Genomic DNA, 15,127 nt, shown 5'->3' with positions numbered 1-15,127 from the left:
CCAGCCGGTCATTAGGCAGATCATATTAGTGGTCGGTGGGATTTAAAATTATGAATTTGGTGGTTCCTGAGGTCTGGAAGGTTGGGGATCCCTGGGCTAGACAGCTCCTAGGGAGCATGCCTTCCTTGGGAGACAGCCCTGATGGGGAGAGGGGTGGGCCGTCCTCCTGACCCTCTCCTGCTCCCCCTCCACGTGCAGGCCAAGTACGATGCCCTCAAGAAACAGATGGACTCCATGGAGATGGAAGTGATGGAGGCCCGCTTGATCCGGGCGGCTGAGCTCAACGGGGAGATGGACGATGACGACACAGGTGAGCCTCCTGGGTCATCTCTCCTGCAGCCAGTTCTCGCCCCTCCTTCCCCCTTGGTGGCTCCAAGCCTTGTGGTCAGGTTCTTGCAGAGTTGGACCAGGGGTCACTTATGGGAAAGGGGCAGAGGTGGTGGCTCTAGGACAGGGTTACTTGAACTTGGCAACTTTAAGATACGTGGACTTCCACTCCCAGAATCCCCCAGCCAGCCTACTTTAAGAGAGGTGGGCTTCCACTCCCAGAATTCCCCAGCCAGCATGCTTTAAGAGGGGTGGGCTTCCACTCCCAGAATTCCCCAGCCAGCATGCTTTAAGAGGGGTGGGCTTCCACTCCCAGAATCCCCCAGCCAGAATGCTTTAAGAGAGGTGGGCTTCCACTCCCAGAATTCCCCAGCCAGCATGCTTTAAGAGGGGTGGGCTTCCACTCCCAGAATCCCCCAGCCAGAATGCTTTAAGAGGGGTGGGGTTCCACTCCCAGAATCCCCCAGCCAGCAGGCTTTAAGAGGGGTGGGCTTCCACTCCCAGAATCCCCCAGCCAGCATGCTTTAAGAGGGTGGACTTCAATTCCCAGAATCCCCCATCCAGCCTGCTTTAAGAGGGGTGGGCTTCCACTCCCAGAATTCCCCAGCCAGCATGCTTTAAGAGGGGTGGGCTTCCACTCCCAGAATCCCCCAGCCAGCAGGCTTTAAGAGGGGTGGGCTTCCACTCCCAGAATCCCCCAGCCAGCAGGCTTTAAGAGGGGTGGGCTTCCACTCCCAGAATCCCCCAGCCAGCATGCTTTAAGAGGGTGGACTTCAATTCCCAGAATCCCCCATCCAGCCTGCTTTAAGAGGGGTGGGCTTCCACTCCCAGAATTCCCCAGCCAGCATGCTTTAAGAGGGGTGGGCTTCCACTCCCAGAATCCCCCAGCCAGCAGGCTTTAAGAGGGGTGGGCTTCCACTCCCAGAATCCCCCATCCAGCATGCTTTAAGAGGGGAGGACTTCCACTCCCAGAATCCCCCATCCACCATGTTTTGAGAGGGATGGACTTCCACTCCCAGAATCCCCCAGCCAGCCTGCTTTAAGAGGGGTGGGCTTCCACTCCCAGAATCCCCCAGCCAGCATGCTTTAAGAGGGGAGAACTTCCACTCCCAGAATCCCCCAGCCAGCCTGCTTTAAGAGGGGAGAACTTCCACTCCCAGAATCCCCCAGCCAGCATGCTTTAAGAGGGGAGAACTTCCACTCCCAGAATCCCCCAGCCAGCCTGCTTTAAGAGGGGAGGGCTTCCACTCCCAGAATCCCCCAGCCAGGATGCTTTAAGAGGAGTGGGCTTCCACTCCCAGAATCCCCCAGCCAGCATGCTTTAAGAGGGGAGGACTTCCACTCCCAGAATCCCCCAGCCAGGATGCTTTAAGAGGGGAGGACTTCCACTCCCAGAATCCCCCAGCCAGCCTGCTTTAAGAGGGGAGGGCTTCCACTCCCAGAATCCCCCAGCCAGGATGCTTTAAGAGGAGTGGGCTTCCACTCCCAGAATCCCCCAGCCAGCATGCTTTAAGAGGGGAGGACTTCCACTCCCAGAATCCCCCAGCCAGCATGCTTTAAGAGGGGAAGACTTCCACTCCCAGAATCCCCCAGCCAGCAATGCTTTAAGAGGGGAGGACTTCCACTCCCAGAATCCCCCAGCCAGCATAGCTTGCCAGCAAGGCAGAGACTGGCTTTGAGGAGGGGGCGATGCCCACGACACTCTGTCCACTGGCTTTCTGGTGCCCCCAGGTGGGGAATGGCGCCTGAAGTACGAGCGGGCAACGCGGGAGATCGACTTCACCAAAAAGCGGCTGCATCAGGAGTTTGAGGACAAGCTGGAGGAGCAGCAGCAGAGCAAGCGGCAGCTAGAGAGACGGGTAAGGGGTCACTCAAAGCCCCCCCTGGGGTGTTTTTTGCATCCGGAGCCCTGCCCAAGCGCTGGGGTGAGGCAGGAGTGTGGCGGAAGCCCCCTGGAAGCATCTTCTGGCGGCCTTGGGGTGGGATGGGATGCTTCAGGCTCTCGGGATGGGATCGGGGCCTGCTGAACGTGCCCCCTCCCCTTGGCAGCTGACCGACTTGCAGGCGGACAGCGAGGAGACCCAGCGGGCACTGCAGACCCTGAAGAAGAAATGCCAGCGGCTGACGGCCGAACTGCAGGACACGAAGCTCCACCTGGAAGGGCAGCAGGGCCGCAACCACGAGCTGGAGAAGAAGCAGCGCCGGTGAGGAAGAGGAGGAGGAGGATTCCACCACAAAACCGCGCTCGACTAAACCGCGCTCGACTAAACCGCGTCGCTGACGTCATCAACAGGGCGACAACAGCGCGGAGAAAAAAGCACGCTCTAAACGCTAAACCTAAAATTAACCCCTAACCCTAAACCTAACCCCCCTAAACCTAATCCTAAACCTAACCCTAAAGCTAACCCTAACCCTTAACGTAACCCTAACCCTAACCCTAACCCTTTACCTAACCCTAAAGCTAACCCTAACCCTTAACCTAACCCTTAACCTAACCCTTAACCTAACCCTAAACCTAACCCTAAACCTAACCCTAAACCTAACCCTTAACCTAACCCTAACCCTAAACCTAACCCTAAACCTAACCCTTAACCTAACCCTAAAGCTAACCCTAACCCTTAACCTAACCCTAACCCTAACCCTAACCCTTTACCTAACCCTAAAGCTAACCCTAACCCTTAACCTAACCCTTAATCTAACCCTAAACCTAACCCTAACCCTTAACCTAACCCTAAACCTAACCCTAAACCTAATCCTAAACCTAACCCTTAATCTAACCCTAAACCTAACCCTTAACCTAACCCTAAACCTAACCCTAACCCTAACCCTAACCCTAACCCTAACCCTAACCTAACCCTAAACCTAACCCTTAACCTAACCCTAACCCTAACCCTAACCCTAACCCTAACCTAACCCTAACCCTTAACCTAACCCTAAACCTAACCCAAACCCTTAACCTAACCCTAAACCTAACCCTAAACCTAATCCTAAACCTAACCCTTAATCTAACCCTAAACCTAACCCTAACCCTAACCCTAAACCTAAACCTAACCCTAACCCTTAATCTAACCCTAAACCTAACCCTAACCCTTAACCTAACCCTAAACCTAACCCTAAACCTAATCCTAAACCTAACCCTTAATCTAACCCTAAACCTAACCCTTAACCTAACCCTAAACCTAACCCTCACCCTAACCCTAACCCTAACCCTAACCCTAACCTAACCCTAAACCTAACCCTTAACCTAACCCTAACCCTAACCTAACCCTAAACCTAACCCTAACCCTTAACCTAACCCTAAACCTAACCCAAACCCTAACCCTAAACCTAATCCTAAACCTAACCCTTAATCTAACCCTAAAACTAATCCTAACCCTTAACCTAACCCTAAACCTAAACCTAAACCTAAACCTAAACCTAACCCTTAACCTAACGCTTTCAAAGCGCTATTTAAAGCGCCCTTCTTTCTCCGCGCTGGCTGTTGTTGCCCTGTTGATGACGTCAGCAACGCGGTTTAATCGGGCGCGGCTTAGTCGAGCGCGGTTTTGACGGGTCACGGAGGAGGCGGGCAGGATCCAGGCTGGGGAGGAGGAGGAGGAGCAGGAAGACTGGGGGGTCTTTGGTGCTCTCTGAGCTTGGTGGTTTTCTGGCAGACGTTTCACGACCCAAGTAGGGAACATCATCAGTGCTAAAAGGGGGGGAGGAGGAGGAAGAGGAGGAAGAGAAAGAGGAGGAGAAGGAGGAGGAAGAGGAGAAGGGGGAAAAGAAAGAGGAAGAGGAGGAAGACAAAGAGGAGGAGAAGGAGAAAGAGGAGGAAGACGAGAAGGAAGAGGAAGAGGAGAAGGAGGAGAAAGAGGTGGAAGAGGAGGAAGAGGAGGAGGAGGAGGAAGACTGTGGGGTCCTTGGTGCTCTCAGAGTTTGGTGGTTTTCTGGCAGATGTTTCACGACCCAACTAGGGAACGTCATCAGTGCTCGAAGGGAGAGGGGTTTGCATAGAGGAGGAGGAGGAGGAAGAGGAGGAGGACTGTGGGGTCCTTGGTGCTCCCTGAGCCTGATAATTTTCTTGCAGACATTTCATGGCCCAGCTAGGGAACAACATCAGTTGTACAAGGAGGGGGGGATTGCAAAGCTGAGGAGGAGGAGGAGGAATGCCAGTGGTTCTCTGAAAATGCTCCTTCTTCCATGTATCTTGGCACATTCCCTGGTGGGGTTCCACGTGCAGCATAAGAATCTGCCCCTCGAAAGAAATACAAGATCCATGCAGCACAAATGCAACACACACACACACACACACTCTTTCCCAGTGTTATCCCCCGCAGCCTGTCAAATGCATCAGATGGAGCCTTGCGACGAGATGGAAAAATTAAACTGGCTCGGTTGAAACTCACGTTACCCTATAAGGAAATATATTTATATAGGGTGTAGCATAGATCTCACGGATAACTGTGAAAAGGAGGCAGGGAGGAAGGGAGAGGCAAGGAAAGAAAGAAAAAGAAAGGAAGGAAGGAGAAGAAGGAAGGAGGGAGGGAGGGAAGGAAGAAAAGGGGGGAGGAAGGGAGGGGGGAAGGAAAGAAAAAAGAAAAAGATGGAAGAAAAGAAAGAATGAAGATAGAGAAAGGAAGGAAGGAAGAGAAGGTAGGAAGTAGGGAGGGAGGGAATGAAGGGGAGAGGAAGGCAGGAAGGAAGGAAGGAAAGAGAAAGAGATGGAAGAAAAGAAAGAAAAAAGTGTAAGGAAAAAGGAGGGAGCGGGAGAGAGAAAGGGAAAGGGGGAGAGGGATGAAGAAAGGAAGGAAAGAAAGAAAGATGAAAGAAAAGAAAGTGGAAGAAGGAAGGAGGGAGTGTGAGAGAGAAAGAGAAAGGGGGAGAGGTATGAAGGAAGGAAAGAAAGGGAAGAAAAAGAAAAAGAAGAAAGTGGAAGAAGGAAGGAGAGAACGGGAGAGAGAAAGGGGAAGAGGTATGAAGGAAAGAAAGAAAGGGAAGAAAAAGAAAAAGGAAGAAAGTGGAAGAAGGAAGGTGGGAGCATGAGAGAGAAAGAGAAAGGGGGAGAGGGATGAAGAAAGGAAGGAAAGAAAGAGAGAGGGAAGAAAAAGAAAGTGGAAGAAGGAAGGATGGGAGCGGGAGAGAGAATTAGGGGAAGGAAGGAAGGCAGGAAAGAAAGAAAGATGGAAGAAAAGAGACAAAAGAAAAGAAAAAAGAAAGAAAAGGAAGGAAGGGGAAAGAGCCCCCCCCCCTTGTTCCTTCTGCCTTGGCCATCCCTCCCTGCCTGGGGAAAAAAGGGAAGAAGGAGAGGAGAGAGAGAGACACACAAACATTTTCATCTCATTACCGTAATCGGTAATCGCAGGCAGGCAGGAGGGAGGGGGTGCGGGAGAGGGGTGGGAAGACCCAGAAGGGGGGGGGAGAGAAGCAGCTTAATTAAGTCCCATTTCCAGAGAGCAGCCCTGGCATTAACGCTGCTCTTGATTACCAGGTGCAAAGAGGCGCTGCGTCTCTCCACGCCTGGACACAACGAGAGACACACACAGGTCACTCCAGCTGAGGCTGCAAATTGGCCTGGGGGCTTCCTCTCCTCAATCCCCTTCCCCAGGCAGGGCAGGTCAAGGTTCTCGTTCTCTCTCTCCCTCCCTCTCTCTCTCTCTCTCCTGTTTGAGACCCCCTTTCGCCCGGACCCCCGTGACCTTCATACAGGGTTGCATTTTAATGACTTTATCCTTCTTTCTAACTGGTTTTACTAACTATAGTATGTATGTAGAGCCTTTTATGGTTCTATGGACTCAGGCCGGAGTGGCTCTTTCAGGGAGGTGGGCCTAAATAAGAGGGGGGGAGGGGGACTGGCATATTTAAAGGATGGATGTACAGGATAGGTAGGTAAGTAGTTAAGTAGATGGTAGGTAGGTAGGTATAGATGATAGATAGATAGGTAGGTAGGTAGGTAGGTAGGTAGGTAGATAGATAGATGATAGATAGATAGATATATATATAGATAGATAGATAGATAGATAGATAGATAGATAGATGATAGATAGATAGATAGATAGATAGATAGATAGATAGATAGATAGATAGATAGAGATAGAAATAGAGAGGGAGAGAGATGGATGGAGAGAGAGATAGGGAGACGGATAGAATGGATAAATAGACATGATAGGTAAACATGATAGATTGATATATTGAGAGAAGGGAACAAGGGGATCAGCCATATTAGACCTAATTCTCACTAACAGAGAGGAAATGATAGAAGGTGTTGAAGCCACAGGAACCCTGGGGGCAAGTGACTATGCAGTATTGGAATTCAACATTATGCAAACACAAGTAGTAGAGCAAAGTCAAACTAGAGTCTTGGATTTTAAGAGAGCTAATTTCAATAAACTTAGAGAGAGCTTGGGAAGGATTCCATGAATGAGAATCCTCAAGGGGAAAACAACTCAAGAAGCTTGGGAAATTTTGAAAAATGAGATTATAAAAGCCCAGTCTAGCACAATACCAATGAAGAAGAAAAATAACAGCTCCCAAAAGAAACCAGCATGGCTGCATAAAGAACTCTCTTGACAAATTGAAAGACAAAAAAGGACAAGTATTAAAAGTGGAAAGAGGGGCACATAACTAAGGCAGAATACCAGCAAATAGCCCGAATCTGCAAAGATGAAGTTTGGAAAGCTAAGGCTCACAATGAAGAAAGGCTTGCCACAAAAGTAAAAAAATAACAAAAAAAAAAGCTTCTTCCAACATGTTAAAAACAAGAAAAAGGTTAAGGAAACAATTGGTACATGGCTGGGAGAAAGTGGCAAGAAGGTGACAAGCAACAGGGAGAAAGCAGAACTATTTAACTCGTTTTTTGCATCTGTCTTTACACAAAGGGATAAAACAGTCCAACCTATCAAAAACAGCACCACAAAAAATCAGATTAGTAACACAAGTTGAAATAGGGAAGAAAATGGTATGTGAGCACCTGTCTACCCTAGACGAGTTCAAATCACCAGGACCGGATGGATTACACCCCGGGGATCTGAAGGAGCTGGCAGACGAGATCTCAGAACCACTGAACTATATCTTTCAGAGATCCTGGAGCACCAGGAACTGCCAGAGGACTGGAAAAGAGCTGATGTGGTTCCCATTTTAAAAATAAAAAGGGGGGGGGACAGATCCAGGAGACTACAGACCCATCAGCCTGACCTCAATACCAGGAAAGATTCTGGAACAGATAATCAAGCAACGAATTAGCCAACACCTAGAAGTAAACAAAGCAATAGCCAAAAGCCAACATGGGTTGGTCAAAAACAGATCGTGCCAGACTAATCTTATTGCATTCTTTGATAATGTGAGAATGTGGCACCAGTTGTCACCTCGTGGCAGGGAGTTCCACGGATGAAATCTGTGTTTCTCGGCCTTGGAGATGGCTTAGCTGCCTGGGGAATTCTGGGAGTTGAAGTCCCAGTCATCTTCCAAGGGGCCAAAGCTGAGAAGGCCTGCCGGATGAGATAAACTGAATTAAATCCAAAAAGGATTTAAAAAGAAGGCTGGAAGCAAAAGGGGAGCGGGCTGCCATCCACCCCCACTCTTCCAGGATTGCCAAAGGACCTGGGGTCCTCCCCCCACCCCCCTTTGCCCCATCCCGAGTCTGTGCCCACCAGCCAAGCGCCTGGCACCTTCCACCAGCCAAGGAGGGGCTTTTCTCCCCTCCCTGCGCCCTCCCACCCACCCACCCTAATCTTCCCCTGGTTCAGGCTGCCTTCCCCTCCCCAGCTCCCCCCCCCCCACTGACTGCTGAGATTTCTCAATTAACAATTCAGGAAAAGCCCCACGGGGGTCCTTCTTCCCTATTTGCTCCTGGATTCCGCTCTTCTGGAGGAAATTAAAGGCTTGTAAACAGTGGAGGGCAGAGGAGACCCCAGCTGAGCCTGGGCTTGGAGGGGAGGGGGCTCCCGGCAGGAGGGGACGTGGGGGGGGCAGTGAAATTTCCAAGCTGCAAATTGAGTGGGGGATTCCAAAGAAGGCATCTCTCTCTCCCATCCACCCTCCCTTTCTAACACTCTCCTATCTAATCTCTATCTAATCTATCATCAGTCATCTTTCTATCTATCTATCTATCTATCTATCTATCTATCTATCTATCTATCTATATCTACGTGTCAGTCTATCTATCTATCTATCTATCTATCTATCTATCTATCTACGTGTCTATCTATCTATCTATCTATCTATCTATCTATCTATCTATCTATATCTACGTGTCAGTCTATCTATCTATCTATCTATCTATCTATCTATCTATCTATCTATCTATCTATCTATCTATCTACATGTCTGTCTATCTATCTATCTATCTATCTACATGTCTGTCTGTCTATCTATCTATCTATCTATATCTATCTATCTATCTATCTATCTATCTACGTGTCTGTCTATCTATCTATCTATCTATCTATCTATCTATCTATCTATCTATCTATCTACGTGTCTATCTATCTATCTATCTATCTATCTATCTATCTATCTATCTATCTATCTATCTACATGTCTGTCTATCTATCTATCTATCTATCTATCTATCTATCTATCTATCTATCTATCTATCTATCTATGTGTCTATCTATCTATCTATCTATCTATCTATCTATCTATCTATCTATCTATCTATCTATCTACGTGTCTATCTATCTATCTATCTATCTATCTATCTATCTATGTGTCTATCTATCTATCTATCTATCTATCTATCTATCTATCTACGTGTCTATCTATCTATCTATCTATCTATCTATCTATCTATCTATCTATCTACGTGTCTGTCTATCTATCTATCTATCTATCTATCTATCTATCTATCTATCTATCTATCTATCTATCTATCTATCTACATGTCTGTCTGTCTGTCTATCTATCTATCTATCTACATGTCTGTCTGTCTGTCTGTCTGTCTGTCTGTCTGTCTGTCTATCTATCTATCTATCTATCTATCTATCTATCTATCTATCTATCTATCTATCTATCTATCTACATTGTCTGTCTGTCTATCTATCTATCTATCTATCTATCTATCTATCTATCTATCTACATTGTCTGTCTGTCTATCTATCTATCTATCTATCTATCTATCTATCTATCTATCTATCTATCTATCTATCTATCTATCTATCTATCTACATGTCTGTCTGCCTGTCTATCTATCTATCTATCTATCTACATGTCTGTCTGTCTGTCTATCTATCTATCTATCTATCTTCTATCTATCTATCTATCTACATGTCTGTCTGTCTGTCTATCTATCTATCTATCTATCTATCTATCTATCTATCTATCTATCTATGTGTCTATCTACATATCTATCTATCTATCTATCTATCTATCTATCTATCTATCTATCTATCTGTGTCTGTCTGTCTGTCTGTCTGTCTGTCTATCTATCTATCTATCTATCTATCTATCTATCTATCTATCTATCTATCTATCTATCTATCTATCTACCTACCTACCTACCTACCTACCTACCTACCTACCTACCTACCTACCTACCTACCTACCTATCTATTTTTCACATTTACGACTGTTGTAATGTTGGTCACATGATCAAAATTCAGATGCTTGGAAACTGACTCCTAGTCACTTAACAAGTGTTTCACTAAGCAACAGAAATTTTGGGCTCAATTGTGATTGTAACTCTAGGACAACCTCTAATGATGTGGGGTTTCCAGCCTAAGCAGTGGGTTGGACTAGACCTTCAAGGTCCCTTCCAACTCTGTTATTCTATTCTTTCCATATACTTTCCATATTCTCTTCTATGCTATGCTTTTCTATGCTATTCTATTCTATTCTTTCCATATACTTTCCATATTCTATTCTTTGCTATTCTATGCTATGCTATTCTATTCTATTCTTTCCATATACTTTCCATATTCTCTTCTATGCTATGCTATTCTATGCTATTCTATTCTTTCCGTATACTTTCCATATTCTATTCTATTCTATTTTTTCCATATACTTTCCATATTCTATTCTATTCTATTCTATTCTATTCTATTCTATTCTTTCCATATACTTTCCATATTCTATTCTATTCTATTCTATTCTTTCCATATACTTTCCATATTTTTTCTGTTGTGTTGTGTTCTATTCTATTCTATTCTATTCTTTCCATTTTCTGTTCTATTCCTATTTCTATTCTATTCTTGGGTGGGTGGGAGCAGATAAAGGCAACGCAATCTTTTGAGTTGTGGTCGTAACCCGAGGACTACTCATGGTAGTCCTAATCTTGGTAGCTAACTAACTAACTAACCTTGGCAGCATCTGGAGAAAACATTTTCCTTTTTGGAAAACAGATCGAATAGGAAATTTTATTACATTTCTGATTTGTTTAGGGTCCCCCCCCACAGCAGCCGCTGGATGAAATATTCGGCCAGGGAGATTGGGCTGGGAACGTGGAAGCGTCTTCTCCTGGGGTGCAGCTGGCTGGGGGAACAGAAAGGAGGGACCCCCCCCTCCTTAATTGCCTTTTATGATTTATCCGTCTGTCTTTCTGCCTGTCCGTCTGTCTCCGGTCCACCAATAGGTTTGACGGCGAGCTTTCCCAGGCTCACGAAGAGGCGCAACGCGAGAAACTCGGGCGGGAGAAACTGGGACGAGAGAAGGACATGTTGATGGCGGAGGTCTTTGGCCTCAAGCAGCAGCTGGAGGTGGGTGGTCCCGAGCCCCGTTGCCCCCCCCCGCGTCCATCTGGGGTGCTCCTTTGTTTCAGCCATCGCTGAAACGCTTAGATTTATATGCCGCTTCGCAGGGCTTTTGCAGCCCCCTCTGAGCGGTTTACAGAGTCAGCCTCTGGCCCCCAACAATCCGGGTCCTCATTTTACGGATCTCAGAAGGATGAAAGGTTGAGTCAACCTGGGTCAGGATCGAACTTCCTGGCTGTGGGCAGAGTGAGCCTGAAATACTGCCTTGTAACAACTGTGCCACTATAGCTTCCTTCCTTCCCTCTTCTCATTTCCCTTCCTTCCTTCCTTCCTTCCCTCCCTCCCTTCTTTCTCCTAATTTCCCTTCCTTCCTTCCTTCCCTTCCTTCCCTTCCTCCCTTCTCCTCATTTCCCTTCCTTCCTCCTTTCTTCCTTCCTTCCTTCCTTCCCTCCCTCCCTTCTCCTCATTTCCCTTCCTTCCTTCCTTTCTTGTCTTCCATCCTCCTTTCCTTCCTCCCTCCCTCCTTCCTTCGCATTTCCCTTCCTTCCTTCCTCCCTTGTCTTCCTTACTTCCTCCCTCCTCCCTTCTTCTTCTCATTTCCCTTCCTTCTTTTCTTTCTTTCTTCCTTCCTTCCTTTCCTGCTTCCTTCCTGTCTTCCATCCTTCCTTCCTTCCTTCTTGTCTTCCATCCTCCTTTCCTTCATCCCTCCCTCCTTCCTTCCTTCCTTCCTTCCTCCTCATTTCCCTTCTTTCCTTCCTTTCCTTCCTCCCTCCTTCCTCCCTTCCTTCCTTCTTGTCTTCCTTCCTTCCTCCCTCCTCATTTCCCTTCCTTCTTGTCTTCCTTCTTTTCTTTCTTTCTTCCTTCCTTTCATCCTTCCTTTCCTCCTTCCTTCCTTCCTCCCTCCCTCCCTCCCTCCCAAGCAATAGCATTTAGACATATCCTGCTTCACAGTGCTTTCACAGCCCTCTCTCAGAGTCAGCCTCTTGCCCCTAACAATCCGGGTCCTCGTTTGAACCACCTCGGAAGGACGGAAGGCTGAGTCAACTTTGAGCCAGTCAGGAGTGAACTGCTGGCAGTCAGCAGAATTAGCCTGCCCTACTGCATTCCAACCAATGCACCACTATGGCTCTTTGGGGGGGGGGCTTTGGGGGCTCCTGGTGCCCTCAGACCACTGAAGCCACCTTTGGAGCTTCTTGAGTAGCCACCCCAGAGAAGAGAGGTCCACTTCTTCTCCAAAGCCCCAGAAAGCAGGACAAGAAGCAATGGGTGGAAACTAATCAAGGAGAGAAGCAACTTAGAACTAAGGAGGAATTTCCTGACAGTTGAGAACAATTAACCAGTGGAACTGCTTGCCTCCAGACGTTTTGGGTGCCCCATCCCTGGAGGCTTTCAAAAAGAGACTGGACAGCTACTTGTCTCCTACTTTGAGGAGAGGGTTGGGATAGATGACCTCCAAGGTCTCTTTCCATCCTACGATTCTACCTTCACCTACCTTAAAGCGTGCTGGCTGGGAAATTGTAGGTGGTGAAGTCGGAGGGAGATCCAAGCTGGGACGAAGGAGGAATTTCCAGACAGGGAGGACAATTAACCGGTAGAACAGCTTTCCTCCAGAAGCTGGAGGTCTTCAAGATAAGATTGTCTGGGATGGTAATAAGGACTCCTGCCTTGGGCAGAGGGATGGACTAGAAGAACTCCGAGGCCCCTCCCAGCCCTGTGAGGGAGGGAGGGGAGGGAGGGAAGAAGGAGGTGAGAGGGAAGAAGGAAAAAGCAGAAGGGAGAAGGAGATGGAAGAGAGGGAAGAAGGAAGGAAGAATGGAGAAAAGAGGAAGGAAGGAGATGGAAGAGAGGGAAGAAGGAAGGAGGAATGGAGAAAGGAAGAAAGGAAAGAAAGAAGAGAGGGAAGGATGAAAAGGGGAAGAAGAATGGAGAAAAGGGGGAGGAAATGAAGAGAGAGGAGAAGGAAGGAAGAATGGAGAAAAGGGGAAGGAAAGAAGAGAGGGAGGAAGGAAATGAGAGGGAAGAAGAAAGGAGAAAGAAGAAGAAAGGAAGTAATGAAGGAAAAGAGAGGGAAGGGAGGAAGAATGGAGAAAGAGGCAGGAAGGAGATGAAAGGGGAAGAAGAAAGGAAGAATGGAGAAAAGAGGAAGGGAGGAAATGAAGGGAGGGAAGAAGGAAGAAAGAATGGAGAAAAGAGGAAAGAAGGAAATGAGAGGGAGGGAAAAGGAAGGAAGAATGAAGAAAAGTGAAAAGGAAGGAAGGAAGGAAATAAGACAGGGAAGAAGGAAGGAAGAATGGAGAAAAGAGGAAGGAAGGAGATGAAGAGAGGGAAGGAGAAAGGAGGAAAGGAAAGGCAGAAAGGAAAGAAAGAAGAGAGGGAAGGATGAAAAGGGGAAGAAGAAAGGAAGAATGGAGAAAAGAGGAAGGGAGGAAATGAAGGGAGGGAAGAAGAATGGAAAAAGGGGAAGGAGATGAAGAGAGGGAAGAAGGAAGGAGGAATGGAGAAAGGAAGAAAGGAAAGAAAGAAGAGAGGGAAGGAGAAAGGAAGAAAGGAAGGAAAGGAGAAGGAAGGAAGAATGGAGAAAAGTGAAAAGGAAGGAAGGAAAGAAGGCAGGGAAGAGGGAAGGAAGAATGGAGAAAAGTGAAAAAAGGAAAGAAGGCAGGGAAGAAGGAAGGGAGAATGGAGAAAAGAAAGGGAAAGGAAAGAAGAGTGGGAGGGAGGGAAGAAGGAAAGAATGGGGAAAAGAGGAAGAGAAGAAGAGAGGGGGGGAAGAAGGAAGGAAAGAAAGAAGAGAAGGAGGGAGGACAATGGGTGGAAGCTCTCCAAGGCCTCTTGCCTTGGGCAAGGGGTTGGACTAGACAACCTCCAAGGTCCCTTCCAGCTCGGGGGGGGGGGGGATTTCATGAGCCTCTGTCTGAATGGGGGGGGGAGGCCGTTGGGGGCCCCTCTCCCTCCACCCATGCCCTCTTTGCCCCCCCCCCTCCCTCCCTCCCTCCCTCCCAGGAGAAGGAGGCCCAGATCGCCACCTCCAGCCAGAAGCTCCAGGGCCTGGAGGCCGAGCTGCAGGACCTCTCCTGCCAGGAGTCCAAGGACGAAGCCTCCCTCGCCAAAGTCCGCAAGCAGCTGCGCGACCTGGAGGCCAGAGCCAAAGACCAGGAGGAGGAGCTGGACGAGCAGGCGGGCACCATCCAGATGCTGGAGCAGGTAAAGCCCCAGGCGGGGCGCCTGGCCCTCCCTGTTGCGGCTGTGGCGGCGGCTCTGGCTGTGCCGGTTTTCTGGGCGGGCCGGTTCCTCTCCTCTCCTGGCGCATTCCGGCCCTCCTGCCCCGGGAGGAGAAGACGCCGCTCGCTCGCTCGCTCGGGAGTTTGGGGTGCCAGGGAGGGGAGGAGGCCGCTGTCCTGCCACCACCCCAGCCATGCAGGCCTTGGAAGCCATGGCAGCACGGAGGGTGAGTCCCGGACGAGGAGAGGCTGTAGCTCAGGGCTGAAGGGGAGGGTCCCGGGGGCTCTCTTATGACCCACCTAGGCAGCGGCATCAGAGTTAGGAAGGAGGGGGGGCCTTCCTGAGAGGGGGAGGGGGAGGAAAAGGACCGTGTGATCTTCTTGGTGACCTCTGAGCTTCCTTGTTTTCCTGTAGATGTTTCGTGACCCAACTAGGTAACATCATCAGTGCTAGAAGGGAAGCGGGGTTGCTTCCTGTTTCTGTACAGGTTGCTTGTCCTGTCGGTGTTGTTCTTGGTGGTTCTTTGATTAGACAGGGAGAGAGAGAGAGAGATGATGGACGGATGGATGGATGGAAAGACAGATGGATAGGTAGGCAGATAGGTAGGTAGATGACTAATAGATTAGATAGATAGGAGAGAGAGAGAGAGAGAGGATGGAAGATAGAGAGATTAGAGAGAGATGAGATAGGAGAGAGAGAGTTAGAGACAGAGGATGGATGGATGGAAGATAGAGAGATATTCGGAGAGAGAGAGAGGATGGATGGAAGAGAGAGAGATTAGATAAAGATTATATAGGAGAGAGAGAGGATGGATGGATGGAAGATAGAAAGAGATTAGATAAAGATTAGATAGGAGAGAGAGAGGATGGATGAATGGATGGAAGAGAGAGAGAAAGAGAGAGATGTTGGATGGATGG

At 48.3% G+C, this 15,127-nt stretch overlaps 1 protein-coding gene across 1 annotated transcript in view; it reads left to right on the top strand.

Annotated features, from left to right (window-relative positions):
• Positions 1-15,127, top strand: part of LOC116523395 (unconventional myosin-XVIIIa-like) — a gene marked incomplete at its 5' end in the record, with an annotated part of 35,785 nt that overhangs the window by 13,939 nt on the left and 6,719 nt on the right. The window contains 5 exons of the mRNA XM_032238497.1: positions 199-310; positions 2,059-2,186; positions 2,377-2,531; positions 10,874-10,997; positions 13,992-14,192. Coding sequence (XP_032094388.1) covers positions 199-310; positions 2,059-2,186; positions 2,377-2,531; positions 10,874-10,997; positions 13,992-14,192 — 720 coding nt within the window. The remainder of the gene's footprint in view (positions 1-198; positions 311-2,058; positions 2,187-2,376; positions 2,532-10,873; positions 10,998-13,991; positions 14,193-15,127) is intronic.

Source organism: Thamnophis elegans, unplaced genomic scaffold, assembly GCF_009769535.1.
Source record: "Thamnophis elegans isolate rThaEle1 unplaced genomic scaffold, rThaEle1.pri scaffold_250_arrow_ctg1, whole genome shotgun sequence".
NCBI classification, from domain to species: Eukaryota; Metazoa; Chordata; class Lepidosauria; order Squamata; family Colubridae; genus Thamnophis; species Thamnophis elegans.
Note: the sequence above shows the minus strand (reverse complement) of the source record. Positions and strands in the feature narration are given on the sequence as shown.